At 38.2% G+C, this 16445-nt stretch overlaps 1 protein-coding gene across 4 annotated transcripts in view; it reads left to right on the forward strand.

Moving 5' to 3' along the window:
• LOC128701132 (ubiquitin carboxyl-terminal hydrolase 8-like) overlaps window positions 1–16445 on the forward strand; it is a 60491-nt gene that overhangs the window by 20579 nt on the left and 23467 nt on the right. For all 4 annotated transcript variants that reach the window (XM_070100536.1, XM_070100537.1, XM_070100538.1 and 1 more), the window contains exons 7-14: window positions 902–1061; window positions 1576–1723; window positions 2519–2985; window positions 3523–3669; window positions 6886–7029; window positions 9581–9744; window positions 11665–11726; window positions 14072–14181. In XM_070100536.1, the coding sequence (XP_069956637.1) occupies window positions 902–1061; window positions 1576–1723; window positions 2519–2985; window positions 3523–3669; window positions 6886–7029; window positions 9581–9744; window positions 11665–11726; window positions 14072–14181 (1402 nt within the window). The remainder of the gene's footprint in view (window positions 1–901; window positions 1062–1575; window positions 1724–2518; window positions 2986–3522; window positions 3670–6885; window positions 7030–9580; window positions 9745–11664; window positions 11727–14071; window positions 14182–16445) is intronic.

Consider the following 16445-nt stretch of genomic DNA (forward strand, 5'->3'; position numbering starts at 1 on the left):
TTTTTCTCCATTCACTCCTATCAAATACGCTCACGCATGCTTGTTGGAGGTCCAAGCCCCTCTCACACAAAACCTCCTTTACCCCCTCCCTCCATCCTTTCCTAGGCTGACCCCTACCCCGCCTTCCCTCCACTACAGATTTATGCATTCTCGAAGTCATTCTGTTTCGTTCCATTCTCTATACTAATTGAATTTACGTTATTCCTTGTGGGAACAAATTTGTTTGGTAACGGCACTTGAACAGCCTTCTGGAACGAATTATGGCCGAAACTCTGGGTTCCACTGTAGTAAGTTTCTTTCCTTTTCTTTGAGGAGGCAAGATTTAAATACAGTTTCTTTGCTCACACTGCAACAGCACATCAAATCATAAAAACATCATGCCTCCACTCCTGTCTAATGTGCTCACACAAGTGTTTGATGTCCAGGTCCCGTGCACTTTAAAACCTTTCTCCATCCTTACCTAAAATGACCCTTACCTTTCCTTCCCTCCACCTCAGATTTATGTGCTCTTCCTGTTATCCTTTTTTTTTTCTTTTTCGCTCCAGCCTCTCAAAATGTGCAAGGTTTTTGTGTAAATATAATTAAATCGGCACATGTTTGTAAAGACTGCAATTAAGTGAAATGATGGTGAATGTGTTTTCTTATTGAGACTGCCTCCTTACCTTGGTGAAAGACAGCCACTGAATTAAAAAAAATTAAATCAAACAGGAGGATAAGGTACTTTAATAAAAGATAAAATTTTGGTTAGTGTGATTTAAAAATGTTGGCTTTCACCATTTATGATCTTAAATATATGGAATACTACACATGAAAATGTGAAGTCTTAGCTTTCTGAAAACATTAGCCATTTGTAAACTTTTGCTATGCTCTTGTTTTTAGAATTCCTTTTTATTTTTAACAGGTTAACAGCTGGGAGGATTGGAAGTGAGCTTGATGATCCAGCGTGTAGTCTTTGGATAAAATTACGTCATTCAGTAGATTATTTGATATTAGTGGACTGGGAAACAGATAGCTTACCTCTACCAGCCCCACTCAAGACACTTGTAGATGCCATGGTGAAGGTAAAATTGTCAGTATTAACTATTTAGCACTTTAGATTCCCATAAAGGTTTTTATATATAATTTCACAGTTTTTTATAGGCTGACTATCCACTGGTATAGCTTATTTATTGCAGAATGACCCCATATGGGTTTAACACTTTTTTAATTTAATAATAGTTTAGAGGGGTGAGGATGTTACAGTCATAGAAATGGGAAATACAGTGCCTGCATTTTGAAGGAAGGGTGAGGATGTTACAGTCCTAGGGTGTTAGGAAGTGCTATGGGATTAAAATATGCAGAATTTAATTCTAAGTGGGAGTTGTCACAGTTTCTCTTTGCCGATGACACTGTGCTTTCGGGAGATCCTGAAGAGAAGTTGTGAAGATTGGTGCATGAATTTGGGAGGGTATGTAAAAGAAGGAAATTAAAAGCAAAAATAGGAAAGTGCAGGGTGATGAAGGTAACAAAAAATTTAGGTAATGGAAGAAAGATGATTCTCTATATTTTGATAATTGTAAAATTTTTGCACACTAGTGGGACCCAGGAAAACAGTATAAGAGCAGTCCATGGGTGCTACAAGGAGGCTACGAAATGTGGCAGCTGATGTATCCCATATACACTACTAATCCCCGAGCAGAGCATCGCAACCGAGCAACAGTAAAATTCCAGGAGCCAGTATCCTGTAAGTCATTTTAAATTGTTTTAGCATAGTATTTGCATTGTTTACTTGCAGTTTCATGCCTTTTTAGCAATTAATACTGACAACATTCTTAGTCTTTTACCTACATCTACCCAGAAGTTTGTTATCACCAGTGTTTGTTTAAACTTCAGTTTTTACAAAACGGTTTATTGTATGTATCATATTTATATCATAAGGAAAATTTTGTCATTTTATGAAGGTATATTATGTAAGGGGTAGTAGAAAAACACAGCAAAAAATATTTAATTTATACAGCACAATGTTGTATAAATAAAAGGTTTTATGTGTCTTTCTGCTAATATTTATCAGCTAGTAATCAGTATTCCTCATGTGTAAAGGGTACTAGTGACCAAACTGTAACATAGTCATGGTTTTGCAAATACAGAGCCACTGGTTCTATCCCCAGTACCTACATAATCTGTTATTAGTTACATCTAATAGTGCAAATGTCTCTGAATACTCATACTGTATATTGTTAGACAAAATAACTTGCAGCACATCAGGTATCAGGCATCTCAAAATCCTTTAAATGGATGCTATTTCTCTGGGACACATGATAGCTCCACGTAATAGTACTAGCACATGTTGGGTACATGTGCTAGTACTATTATGGCAAAGTCTCAACTTGTAACATCACAAGCAAACTCTCTATAGAAGGGGAAGCATTTACTATTTCTTATTTTCCAGCTGTTTTACAAATATTGTTTTTTCTTCTTAATATTTATAGGCCTAAGCTTGTGTCCTAAAGATCTAATTTCAGTCTTTATTTCTGAACAGTGAATTTTGAGTACCCTGACCTGGATAAAGCATTTTTGATTACTCCGTCTCCAAGTCCCCAGAAGCCCCAGGTTGTTCCGCCAGATACCAGACCAGCCGTTTCACCATCATTTAAACGAGCTACAAAACCAGTGGTTACTGAGGAACTCATGGATAGCAAGAATAACAACAAAAATAGCAATATAGATAGTTCACAAGTGTATAATAATGTGTCTACAGCAGAAGGCAGCCCATTTAAGGTAGCAGTGGATTCCAAAGTGAATAATTGGGATGTTAAAGACTCCAATAAAGCTGTCGATTACCAGAAGACCAGAAAGGTAATTCACTTTGCAGACAAAGTAGATAACATACCATCTATACCAAGCAGATCTTTGAAACCTAGAGAACTGCTAGCAAATTTGACAGCAAAGAAAATGGAAATGGACAAAGAACAGGAGATTCTCGAGGAGTCGATGAAAGTTGAAGAGGTAATTTTTGTCTGTTATGTTTTTCCTATAAGGCAACATGAACGTAAAATGATGACTTTCTGGATAAAGGCACCAAATTTTCTGAAGCACTTTGGATTATCTTACTATTAAATATTTTGTTTTTGACCATGAATTTTGATATTTAGGAAGTTATACATTGGAAAAATTGACATTTAAAGATTTTTAACGACCTGTTCACAATCAAATTTAACTATGCTGGAAATTAGCCAAAGACAGGGTGATCACTAAATTTATAAAGCTTGCAAATCACTTTAATTTTTATATAGTACATCTCTGTTTCTTTGGTACATTAGTTCTTCTCAAGATATTACTCAAGTGCCAGATGCATTACATGTGTAGCTACTTTAGAGTGGTTAAAAATTGTATTAGCATTTATGGATATTTATTCTTTTTCCAAGTTTAAGAGAGAGAATATTGTAACTAAATTTCTTTATATTTATTTAGAACCTTTAAATCGCATTTTCCATCACTTGCAATTTGTTGTATGTGAATTGAGCCGATCTCTCTGTTCTTCAGGACACTCTTAAAAAGATCGAGGAAATGGAAGCAACGACAACAAAGAGAGAAACGGCTCATGATGAACAGAGCCGAGCTCAGTTACAGCAGACAGAAGACAGACTTCAGGAAGAGATTAACAAGCTTCAGGCAAAAAGTTCAGAAATGGTAAGGCAGTTTTTGTAATTATTGTTATCTTCTTTCAACACACTGGCCGTATCCCACCAACGCAGGGTGGCCCAAAAGGAAAAACGAAAGTTTCTCCTTTTACATTTAGTAATATATACAGGAGAAGAGGTTACTAGCTCCTTGCTCCCGGCATTTTAGTCACCTCTTACAACACACATGGCTTACGGAGGAAGAATTCTGTTCCACTTCCCCATGGAGATAAGAGGAAATAAACAAGAATAAGAACTAGAAAGAAAATAGAAGAAAGCCCAGAAGGGTGTGTATATATATGCTTGTACATGTATGTGTAGTGCGACCTAAGTGTAAGTAGAAGTAGCAAGATGTACCTGAAAACTTGCATGTTCATGAGACAGAAAAAGAGACACCAGCAGTCCTACCATCATGTAAAACAATTATAGGCTTTCGTTTTGCACTCACTTGGCAGGACGGTAGTACCTCCCTGGGCGGTTGCTGTCTACCAACCTACTACCTAGAATTACTGTTATATTTCTTATATTTGTAGGGGAAGGAAGGCAGGGTAGGGGTTGTCTTCAAAAAGGTTGGAGGGAGGAGGTAAAGGTTTTGTGGGTGAAGGCCTTGGACTTCCAGCAAGCGTGCGTGAGCACGTTAGATAGAAGTGAATGGAGATGAATGGTATTTGGGACATGATGAGCTGTTGGAGTGTGAGCAGGGTAATACGTATTTAGTGAAGGGATTCAGGGAAACCGGTTATTTTTTATATAGCCGGGCTTGAGTTCTGGAAATGGGAAGTACAGTGGACCCCCGCTTAACGATCACCTCCCAATGCGACCAATTATGTAAGTGCATTTGTACGTGTATGCTTGGGGGTCTGAAATGGACTAATCTACTTCACAATATTCCTTATGGGAACAAATTCGGTCAGTACTGGCACCTGAACATACTTCTGGAATGAAAAAATATCGTTAACCAGGGGTCCACTGTACAGTGCCTGCACTTTAAAGGAGAGGTTTGGGATATTGGCAGTTTGGAAGGATATGTTGTGCATCTTTATACGTATATGCTTCTAAACTGTTGTATTCTGAGCACCTCTGCAAAAACAGTGATTATGTGTGAGTGAGGTGAAAGTGTTGAATGATGATGAAAATATTTTCTTTTTGGGGATTTTCTCTCCTTTTTGGGTTGCCCTGCCTCGGTGGGAGACAGTCGACTTGTTAAAAAAAAAAAAATTGCTTTATGTAATAGAGTACATATAGTATAATATATTGTAAATTGACTGGTGTCAGCTGCCTATGAAAGCTAAACTCTCTGATTTATTTTAAACCACAAAACATATAACTAACTGATAGTGTAAACATATTATTGTGTACACACGATATTGACATGCCTGACTCGTTTTCAGTATTAGTTCAGGTTTCTGTCAAACATTCAGATTCACAAGATTCCTCTTGGCTTTAGAGGCCATTATTAATAAATAGAAGTTGCAGAGATTGGTGGATGAATTTGGTAGGGTGTGCAAAAGAAGAAAATTAAATAATACAGGAAAGAGTAAGGGTATGAGGCTAACAAAAAGATTAGGTGTTGAAAGATTGAATATCAGATTGGAGGGAGAGAGTATGGAGGAGGTGAATGTATTCAGATATTTGGGAGTGGACGTGTCAGCGGATGGGTCTATGAAAGATGAGGTGAATCATAGAATTGATGAGGGGAAAAGAGTGAGTGGTGCACTTAGGAGTCTGTGGAGACAAAGAACTTTGTCCTTAGAGGCAAAGAGGGGAATGTATGAGAGTATAGTTTTACCAACGCTCTTATATGGGTGTGAAGCATGGGTGATGAATGTTGCAGCGAGGAGAAGGCTGGAGGCAGTGGAGATGTCATGTCTGAGGGCAATGTGTGGTGTGAATATAATGCAGAGAATTCGTAGTTTGGAAGTTAGGAGGAGGTGTGGGATTACCAAAACTGTTGTCCAGAGGGCTGAGGAAGGGTTGTTGAGGTGGTTCGGACATGTAGAGAGAATGGAGCGAAACAGAATGACTTCAAGAGTGTATCAGTCTGTAGTGGAAGGAAGGTGGGGTAGGGGTCGGCCTAGGAAAGGTTGGAGAGAGGGGGTAAAGGAGGTTTTGTGTGCGAGGGGCTTGGACTTCCAGCAGGCATGCGTGAGTGTGTTTGATAGGAGTGAATTTAGACAAATGGTTTTTAATACTTGACGTGCTGTTGGAGTGTGAGCAAAGTAACATTTATGAAGGGGTTCAGGGAAACCGGCAGGCCGGACTTGAGTCCTGGAGATGGGAAGTACAGTGCCTGCACTCTGAAGGAGGGGTGTTAATGTTGCAGTTTAAAAACTGTAGTGTAAAGCACCCTTCTGGCAAGACAGTGATGGAGTGAATGATGGTGAAAATTTTTCTTTTTCGGGCCACCCTGCCTTGGTGGGAATCGGCCAGTGTGATGATAATAAATAATAAATATTAATAAATGTACATAATTTGTTTATAAAGTAGCAAAAAATGCTGTAAATAAAAAAAAATTGGAGACCAATTGACTGCCACATATAGGTGAGTAATGAGGCAGACAAATGGCTCAGTTTTCCCAGAAACAACGACAACACATAGGTTCTGGACAGGGCTGTACTGGACAAATGCATGGTGGAGTGCATTTAATTTGTTTGGTGGGGAACATACCAGACACTACAGCATAATACCACTGACAGACATGTCCTCCACACAGTGGACTGAGTCTGTTGTCTCGAACCTTTGCCCAGCCAGATATTTTGTTCATTTTATCGGAAGTCCATTACATCAAAGGTTTATTATATTTAATGTGTTTATTGTCAAAAAGGCAGAATGACTTTACTGATCAAAGTCCTTGTAAATCTTAGTGTCCGACTTTAGATACAATAGCTATAATTAGTTTTCAGAATCCAAACTAAATCTCCATTAGTTTTTCTTTTTTTTTATATTTATCTTTGCTTCCCTGCTTAACATAACCATATAATAGTAATAATTCATTATACATACCAACAGTCATAGCCCATTGGTGAGAGTCGCACCTCTCACCACAGACATCTGGTGATTGAATTTCTGAAAAAAATTTATCTTGAAATTAAAGTTGCTGTTGCCCAGTGGTGAGAGGAGCGACTCTCATCACTGAGGTCCAGGGATCAACTCCCTTAACTAAAAAAAAAAAATCATTGCAATAATACATGGATGCATTTCTAATAACTTTTTTTTTGGTGAACAGGAAGAGCGATACAACAAAATTCACAAGCAGAATGAAGAACTGTGGAGGATGGTGAACCTGGCTCTCTCTGGTCAACTGAATAACCTCAACCTGGGACCCTCGGTACAATCAGAGCTTGATGCTGAAGCTCCTCTCCAGAAAGAAGTGAGGTTTTTCACTGTGCAGTAAGCTGTCTCTTTAGTGGCAGTTTTCATTAAAAATTCAGATAGCAAGAAAGCTTTTTCTGGAGGTGGGAAGTATAGTGCCTGCACTCTGAAGGAGGGGTGAGGATGTTACAGCCCTAGAGGTGGGAAATATAGTGCCTGTACTGAAGGAGGGGTGGGGATGTTACAGTCCTAGAGTTTGGAAGTACAGTGCCTGCACTCTGCAGGAGGAGTGAGGATGTTGCCATTTGGTAGGTCATCTGAACTGTGATATCAGCATACTTCTGGCAAGACAGCAGTTAAATGAATGATGGTGATTGTATTTCCTCTTTATTTTGGGATAGCCCTACTTTAGTGGAAGATGGCCTGTATATTAAAAATGAGAAAGCTTTTGTGAGCTTTAATATGTGTTCAGTTATGCAGTAAAATTGTAATCAGGATTTTATGTGCAATAACTATACTTAACTCCCTCATTTTGAATTCTGTTGAAAATAGATTAGACAAATAAGTAAGTTAGAATGGTTGAATGTGAGAAGATCTTGCCTTCCATGATCCAGTAGGTCTAAAACAGTGCTCCTGTATTCTTATGATTCTTCTATCTACTTTTTATTTTTTTGTTAAGGTCAGCATGATTATTACCCTAGAATTTATACATTCATGTATACTACTTTTGAACAATTACAAAACTGGTTTTCCCTTTGTCCTGTTATCTTGGGGGTTGGAACAAAAGACAGACAAATAGGATAAACAAAGACATGTATAGGTGCTAAGTTACTAAATGCTGTAAAGAGTTTTTATGAGGACAGTATGGTATTTGGGACCTGACGATCTGTTGGAGTGTGAGCAGGGTAATATTTAGTGAAGGGATTCAGGGAAACCGGTTATTTTCATATAGTCGGACTTGAGTCCTGGAAATGGGAAGTACAATGCCTGCACTTTAAAGGAGGGGTTTGGGATATTGGCAGTTTGGAGGAATGTGTTGTGTATCTTTATACATATATACTTCTAAACTGTTGTATTCTGAGCACCTCTGCAAAAACAGTGATAATGTGTGAGTGAGGTGAAAGTGTTGAATGATGATTAAAGTATTTTCTTTTTGGGGATTTTCTTTCTTTTTGGGTCACCCTTCCTCGGTGGGAGACAGCCGACTTGTTAAAAAGAAAAAATGATTGTTTTGAAAAAAAAGTTCACCTTTGAGTAATTTTTTTTTTTTTTTATTTCAACAAGTTGGCCGTCTCCCACCGAGGCAGGGTGACCCAAAAAAGAAAGAAAATCCCCAAAAAGAAAATACTTTAATCATCATTCAACACTTTCACCTCACTCACACATTATCACTGTTTTTGCAGAGGTGCTCAGAATACAACAGTTTAGAAGCATATACGTATAAAGATACATAACATATCCCTCCAAACTGCCAATATCCCGAACCCCTCCTTTAAAGTGCAGGCATTGTACTTCCCATTTCCAGGACTCAAGTCCGACTATATGAAAATAACCGGTTTCCCTGAATCCCTTCACTAAATATTACCCTGCTCACACTCCAACAGATCGTCAGGTCCCAAGTACCATTCGTCTCCATTCACTCCTATCTAACACGCTCACGCACGCTTGCTGGAAATCCAAGCCCCTCGCCCACAAAACCTCCTTTACCCCCTCTCTCCAACTCTTTCGAGGACGACCCCTACCCCGCCTTCCTTCCCCTATAGATTTATATGCCTTACATGTCATTCTTCTTTGATCCATTCTCTCTAAATGACCAAACCACCTCAACAACCCCTCTTCTGCCCTCTGACTAATACTTTTATTAACTCCACACCTTTTCCTAATTTCCACACTCTGAATTTTCTGCATAATATTTACACCACACATTGCCCTTAGACAGGACATCTCCACTGCCTCTAACCATCTCCTCGCTGCTGCATTTACCACCCAAGCTTCACACCCATATAAGATTGTTGGTACTACTATACTTTCATACATTCCCTTCTTTGCCTCCATAGATAACGTTTTTTGACTCCACATATACCTCAACGCACCACTCACCTTTTTTCCCTCATCAATTCTATGATTAACCTCATCCTTCATAAATCCATCTGCCGACATGTCAACTCCCAAGTATCTGAAAACATTCACTTCTTCCATACTCCTCCTCCCCAATTTCATATCCAATTTTTCTTTATCTAAATCATTTGATACCCTCATCACCTTACTCTTTTCTATGTTCACTTTCAACTTTCTACCTTTACACACATTCCCAAACTCATCCACTAATCTTTGCAAATTTTCTTTAGAATCTCCCATAAGCACAGTATCATCAGCAAAAAGTAACTGTGTCAATTCCCATTTTGAATTTGATTCCCCATAATTTAATCCCACCCCTCTCCTGAACACTCTAGCATTTACTTCTTTTACAACCCCATCTATAAATATATTTTCATTAATAATATTTTCATTAATAATGATTGGCTTAGCTGTGTTTGTGTCACTTCTAATTATTTTGTATCATTTCTAATCTTAAAGAAATTCTTTGCTAATTTTCATTTACTACCTAGGAGCAAGAACATCTACAAAAACAGGAAGATAAGAGGAGGATCCTACAAGAACAAGTAGAGCGTATGCGTAAAGAGAGGAAAGCAAAGGAAAAGAAACTGAGGGAGCAGGCAGAAAAGGAAATGCTATTGAATGAACAGAAAGCAAGAGAGGCTGAAATAGAGAGGTAAGACATTGTCTTAGTTTTATTACAGATTTTATTTCAGTTTTTTTCATTCAAAGGATTATTTTTCATCCTCTAATTGAGATCCTCTATAGCAGAAACTTTTCACACTGTGATAGTTTGATTAGGTTATTGTGGTCAGTAGTGTCATGTGCCTCTCACAGATTAATGTGGTCCACATGGATATTTTTTGCTGCATGTCTTTACTTATGCTATACTCTCCTCATAAAATAACCTTTTCAACTTTCAGTAACTTAGTGCCTATTCCATAGTCCTGCAATGCTTGCAACATCATACATCTTAGCTTCTCTCCCTTATCTGACTATGACTTGCTTGTCTTACAATATGAACACTTCCACACATCCTTTTCAAATATTAAATCCACTATATTCTTCTGCATTCATGCATTTTGCCTTTCAAACCACTCTTGTCAGTGACAGGTTTTCCATACTCTTTCATAAACTTTACATGTTGTATTCGGCATACTTATTCCCTTAGAGTTCTAAGTCTCTGCAAACAGGATTAAATGTTAATTCCTACTTGTGAAATTTCAGTGCTGCAGGAGTATTTTTTTTTTTACACCAGGCATATCCCACCAAGACATGGTGACCTAAAAAGAAAAATTTTTGTTTTTCTTAAATTTGGTAATTTATACAGGAGGAGGGATTACTAACCCCTTGCTCCTGACATTTTAGTTGCTTTTTGTGACACACATGGCTTACAGAGGAAGAATTCTTTTCCACTTCCCTATGGCAGTGTGCTTGAGAACTACTGACAGTTATACAACTACATAATGTCTTGTGATATAAATGGTTTAGAAAACTGACAGGTTGAAGAATGAGACACTTGTGCAGCATTTGGGAATCTTTATTGAGGAAATGTTTTGCCAGCCAGTGGCTTCTTCAGTCCAGTGCAGAAAAGAATGGTAAAAGATGAGAAGTTTGAGATAATTGGTCCCTTAGCCTGGAGTCAATGTGTCAGTCTTGATGGACTGAAGAAGCCACTGGCTGGTGAAATGTTTCCTCAGTAAAGATTCCCAAGTGTTTTTTTTTATTTTTTTTTTTTTACACAGGGTTTGACAAGGTTAGGTTAAGGATCCCTAGCTTTATTGACAAGCTATTTACAGGTTGAGGATTCCTAACTTTATTGACAAGCTAATAGCTGTTACCTACATCAGCTCATTTGAAAGCATTTTTAGTGTTATGAAACATACAAGTAGGGAACAGGATGAAGTTGGAGCCATCTGTGGGCCAGCATTTTCATCTGATCAACTGACTTTATCTCGTTGACATCATAATACTGTACGAATGTGTTCCATACTCGAGTCATCCTGGGGATAAATGATCTCAGATGAAGTGATGTTCTGGAGAAGGGTACAGCCAGAGTGAAGTTGCTGTTTTCTGCCCGTCTTGTGGTATAGAAACTTGCCTCACGCTGTCCTTGAAGTGGATCCAAGTGTGGTACTTTTACAATATTGGCCTTGTACATAATATTGTTGCTCGGTTGTCTCATTCTTCAACATAATGTCTTACACCCCTTGTTCCCTATTACTTTTTTTTTTTTTTACAGAGACAGCATAGTTTTTCTTTCAGATCTTCCCTACATTTGTACAAAGAAAATACACCAGCAGTTTGATTCCTTCCCTGTCTGTCTGTTTTTTTGCATATTACCATTCTTTTCATACATCTGCCCATATTAGTTATTTCTTGTTCAACTTATTTTTCTCTGCTCACTTCTTATTAAATTCTGCTTTGCTGTCTCTGTTTATTTAGTATATCCTGATTTTATTTTACACTTTAATCTTTGTCTTAATGCTCAATAATAGCCCACATGGAAGCAGAAACTAAGAAGATTAAATGATATGTATATTAAGGCAGTTTTTCTTTTATGTAGATTTGAATTATAGCAATATTTTTCTTACAGGCGAAAACTAGAGGAACGGAGATCAAGAGTAGATGCGGAAACCCGGTCTAGCAGGGCAAAAGGTGGGTGTACCATGCATTTTTGCTCAGTTTTTTATTCTCTCTCATATACATTTTGTCATGTACTCTCCTCACTTCCCAGTTTCCTACTTTTCAGCTCATGAAAAACTAGAATACTTGTTTAATTAAGTAAAGTGACTCATTATTTTTATACTGCTCAGTAAATTGATCTCACAGAAATTTTAAATTTGCTTTTCATTTAATTTTATTTATAGGCAAAATGTTTACAGTTGTATAAATCAGACAAACATGTAGTTTTTAGTATTATTAACAAATAGATTTGTTGTGACTTTTACTAGATATGTATCGCTCCAAATTTAGGACTTCGGCTATACTCCTAATCATTTCTTTTATATTAATTTACAATATTACTGACTTCGTACTGAAAAATTATGAATACTAGTCATCTCCTTACAGGGATGTTGGCCATTGCCAAAAAAAAAAAAAAAAATCATAAAGAAACCTTGTAATATTGATGTGAAATGATAATCATGGATAGACTAACAAGTAATTGAATAATTTAGTTAATTTTCTAGTATGTACCCTTGATATAGTAGACTTTGACTTAACAGACCTTGGGATATTCCAGATAAAATTCTTTCTTCTTTCAGCAAATCGGCCATGTCCCACTGAGGCAGGGTGGCCCAAAAAGAAAAACTAAAGTCAGACATAATTATACAGGTTAATTGATTCAGAAGTAACAGATAGAGAATTATTATTTAAGTGTTGCTATTACATCAAAACAGTCTCATCTCTGTCAACTACAATCACCATTACTGGTCACTTGCTGTCCCCTATTAACCCATTAAGTCAAGGGTTTACTGTAGTTCATATAGCAAAGGCAGTGTTAAAATTTAGGGATGAATGATACAGGCATATTTCTTTGTACAGTTGCATCATAAGTCACAGGAGCTTGTTGAGGTGTGTACACTATTTTTAGACTAATGTAGAAAGAATTCTGCAAAATAGTAGATACTCTTTTTCATTGTAGATGCCACAGCTTTCCAGGCAGCTTGAAACTCTTGCTAACTTCTCTAACATGATTATTTTTTTTATTTTTTTTTTTTTTCAACAAGTCGGCCGTCTCCCACCGAGTCAGGGTGACCCAAAAAAGAAAGAAAATCCCCAAAAAGAAAATACTTTCATCATCATTCAACACTTTCACCACACTCGCACATTATCACTGTTTTTGCAGAGGTGCTCAGAATACAACAGTCTAGAAGCATACACATATAAAGATACACAACATATCCCTCCAAACTGCCAATATCCCAAACCCCTCCTTTAAAGTGCAGGCATTGTACTTCCCATTTCCAGGACTCAAGTCCGACTATATGAAAATAACCGGTTTCCCTGAATCCCTTCACTAAATATTACCCTGCTCACACTCCAACAGATCGTCAGGTCCCAAGTACCATTCGTCTCCATTCACTCCTATCTAACACGCTCACGCACGCTTGCTGGAAGTCCAAGCCCCTTGCCCACAAAACCTCCTTTAGTGTTTTGTTAACTAACAAAGCCTGCTTGCCTCTTCAAACCACCTCATCAGTGAAATAATGTTAATCTGTGGAAATAAAGTTCTGAGGCATAACAAGTCATGTTGAGAAAGACAGACCAGGATAAAACCCTCTTCTAGAGGAGACTGGGAAATGGGCATTTTTGAAGAGTTAATGGCAGTAGAAGATAGAAACATCTTGCCAGGGGCATGCCAATGCTACATTTCAAAAACTACAATTTATCTCTACCCCTTCTTTAGAGTGCAGGCACTGTAGTTCCCACCTCCAGGACTCAAGTCCAGCTAACCACTTGTCTTGAACCCCTTTATAAATGTGATAATGTGTATAAGAATGGAAGCCCTTTGTTTTTTGTTTTTGTTTTGTATTTTAATTTTTATTTATGTGAAACACAACTCTTGTTGGTCATTCAGTGCAGGTAAAGGTAGAGGCTTGATCCTTTGTCCATTAACTGTGAGACTGACATGAATGCAGAAGGACAGATTTTTTTTTATTGTCAATGCACTGGCCATCTCCCACCTAGGCAGGGTGACCTATAAAAAAGAAAAAACTTTATAAAATTTTTTTTTTTTTTTTTTTTTCATTTAGTAATTTGTACTGGAGAGAGGGTTACTAGTCCCTTGCTCACAGCATTTTAGTCACCTTTTATGACACACACAGCTTATGGAGGTAGGAAAAGGGATAGATATTTACATCGTTTATTAAATACGAGTTTTCATAATGCGTAGGTTTACACAGTACATGAAGAAAGTTGGTAAAACGTCTAATATAGTTGTCGTATACAGTGTGGCATAATGTCTTTGGCAAAGGTAAAGCAATTTTCTTCAACTTCAGGCACTACTGGAGACACCTACATGACTAAATTGAGAGGTTCTCCTCGCTCGTCACCAATTCGAGGTGGCTCAAATCTCAAGCGATCTCATTCTGCATTCAATCTGTCTCAGGTAAGACTGTCAGGAGGAAATTTTCTATAAATTATCTAACACAGAATGTATAATACTAGACAACACAGGTCAATGTTGCCAGTGTTTTTTTTATTTTTCAACACTGGCTGTCTCCCACCAAGGCAGGGTGACCCAAAAAAGAAAACACTATTAAGTTTATCTTATTTTTACATTTAGTGATGTTGCCAGTGTTATGTATTCCATATTAGTGTCTAAATTAATAAATTGTGGTTACAAATAAATATGCCAATTTTTGTATCAAATGTATGTATTATTGGTTATTTTCCATTCATCTTCCTGTCAATTTTTTTTTTTTTTTTGCTTTAACAAGTGGGAGACAGCTGACTTGTTAAAAAAAAAAGAGAACAAATGGATTTGTCAGTTAAAAATAGGAGAGGAGAGTTATTAAATGGAGAGTTAGAGGTATTGGGAAGATGGAAGGAATATTTTGAGGAATTGTTAAATGTTGATGAAGATAGGGAAGCTGTGATTTCGTGTATAGGGCAAGGAGGAATAACATCTTGTAGGAGTGAGGAAGAGCCAGTTGTGAGTGTGGGGGAAGTTCGTGAGGCAGTAGGCAAAATGAAAGGGGGTAAGGCAGCCGGGATTGATGGGATAAAGATAGAAATGTTAAAAGCAGGTGGGGATATAGTTTTGGAGTGGTTGGTGCAATTATTTAATAAATGTATGGAAGAGGGTAAGGTACCTAGGGATTGGCAGAGAGCATGCATAGTTCCTTTGTATAAAGGCAAAGGGGATAAAAGAGAGTGCAAAAATTATAGGGGGATAAGTCTGTTGAGTGTACCTGGTAAAGTGTATGGTAGAGTTATAATTGAAAGAATTAAGAGTAAGACGGAGAATAGGATAGCAGATGAACAAGGAGGCTTTAGGAAAGGTAGGGGGTGTGTGGACCAGGTGTTTACAGTGAAACATATAAGTGAACAGTATTTAGATAAGGCTAAAGAGGTCTTTGTGGCATTTATGGATTTGGAAAAGGCATATGACAGGGTGGATAGGGGGGCAATGTGGCAGATGTTGCAAGTGTATGGTGTAGGAGGTAGGTTACTGAAAGCAGTGAAGAGTTTTTACGAGGATAGTGAGGCTCAAATTAGAGTATGTAGGAAAGAAGGAAATTTTTTCCCAGTAAAGGTAGGCCTTAGACAAGGATGTGTGATGTCACCGTGGTTGTTTAATATATTTATAGATGGGGTTGTAAGAGAAGTAAATGCGAGGGTCTTGGCAAGAGGCGTGGAGTTAAAAGACAAAGAATCACACACAAAGTGGGAGTTGTCACAGCTGCTCTTTGCTGATGACACTGTGCTCTTGGGAGATTCTGAAGAGAAGTTGCAGAGATTGGTGGATGAATTTGGTAGGGTGTGCAAAAGAAGAAAATTAAAGGTGAATACAGGAAAGAGTAAGGTTATGAGGATAACAAAAAGATTAGGTGATGAAAGATTGAATATCAGATTGGAGGGAGAGAGTATGGAGGAGGTGAATGTATTCAGATATTTGGGAGTGGACGTGTCAGCGGATGGGTCTATGAAAGATGAGGTGAATCATAGAATTGATGAGGGAAAAAGAGTGAGTGGTGCACTTAGGAGTCTGTGGAGACAAAGAACTTTGTCCTTGGAGGCAAAGAGGGGAATGTATGAGAGTATAGTTTTACCAACGCTCTTATATGGGTGTGAAGCGTGGGTGATGAATGTTGCAGCGAGGAGAAGGCTGGAGGCAGTGGAGATGTCATGTCTGAGGGCAATGTGTGGTGTGAATATAATGCAGAGAATTCGTAGTTTGGAAGTTAGGAGGAGGTGCGGGATTACCAAAACTGTTGTCCAGAGGGCTGAGGAAGGGTTGTTGAGGTGGTTCGGACATGTAGAGAGAATGGAGCGAAACAGAATGACTTCAAGAGTGTATCAGTCTGTAGTGGAAGGAAGGCGGGGTAGGGGTCGGCCTAGGAAGGGTTGGAGGGAGGGGGTAAAGGAGGTTTTGTGTGCGAGGGGCTTGGACTTCCAGCAGGCATGCGTGAGCGTGTTTGATAGGAGTGAATGGAGACAAATGGTTTTTAATACTTGACGTGCTGTTGGAGTGTGAGCAAAGTAACATTTATGAAGGGATTCAGGGAAACCGGCAGGCCGGACTTGAGTCCTGGAGATGGGAAGTACAGTGCCTGCACTCTGAAGGAGGGGTGTTAATGTTGCAGTTTAAAAACTGTAGTGTAAAGCACCCTTCTGGCAAGACAGTGATGGAGTGAATGATGGTGAAAG

This window comes from Cherax quadricarinatus, chromosome 73 (genome assembly GCF_038502225.1).
Source record: "Cherax quadricarinatus isolate ZL_2023a chromosome 73, ASM3850222v1, whole genome shotgun sequence".
NCBI classification, from domain to species: domain Eukaryota; kingdom Metazoa; phylum Arthropoda; class Malacostraca; order Decapoda; family Parastacidae; genus Cherax; species Cherax quadricarinatus.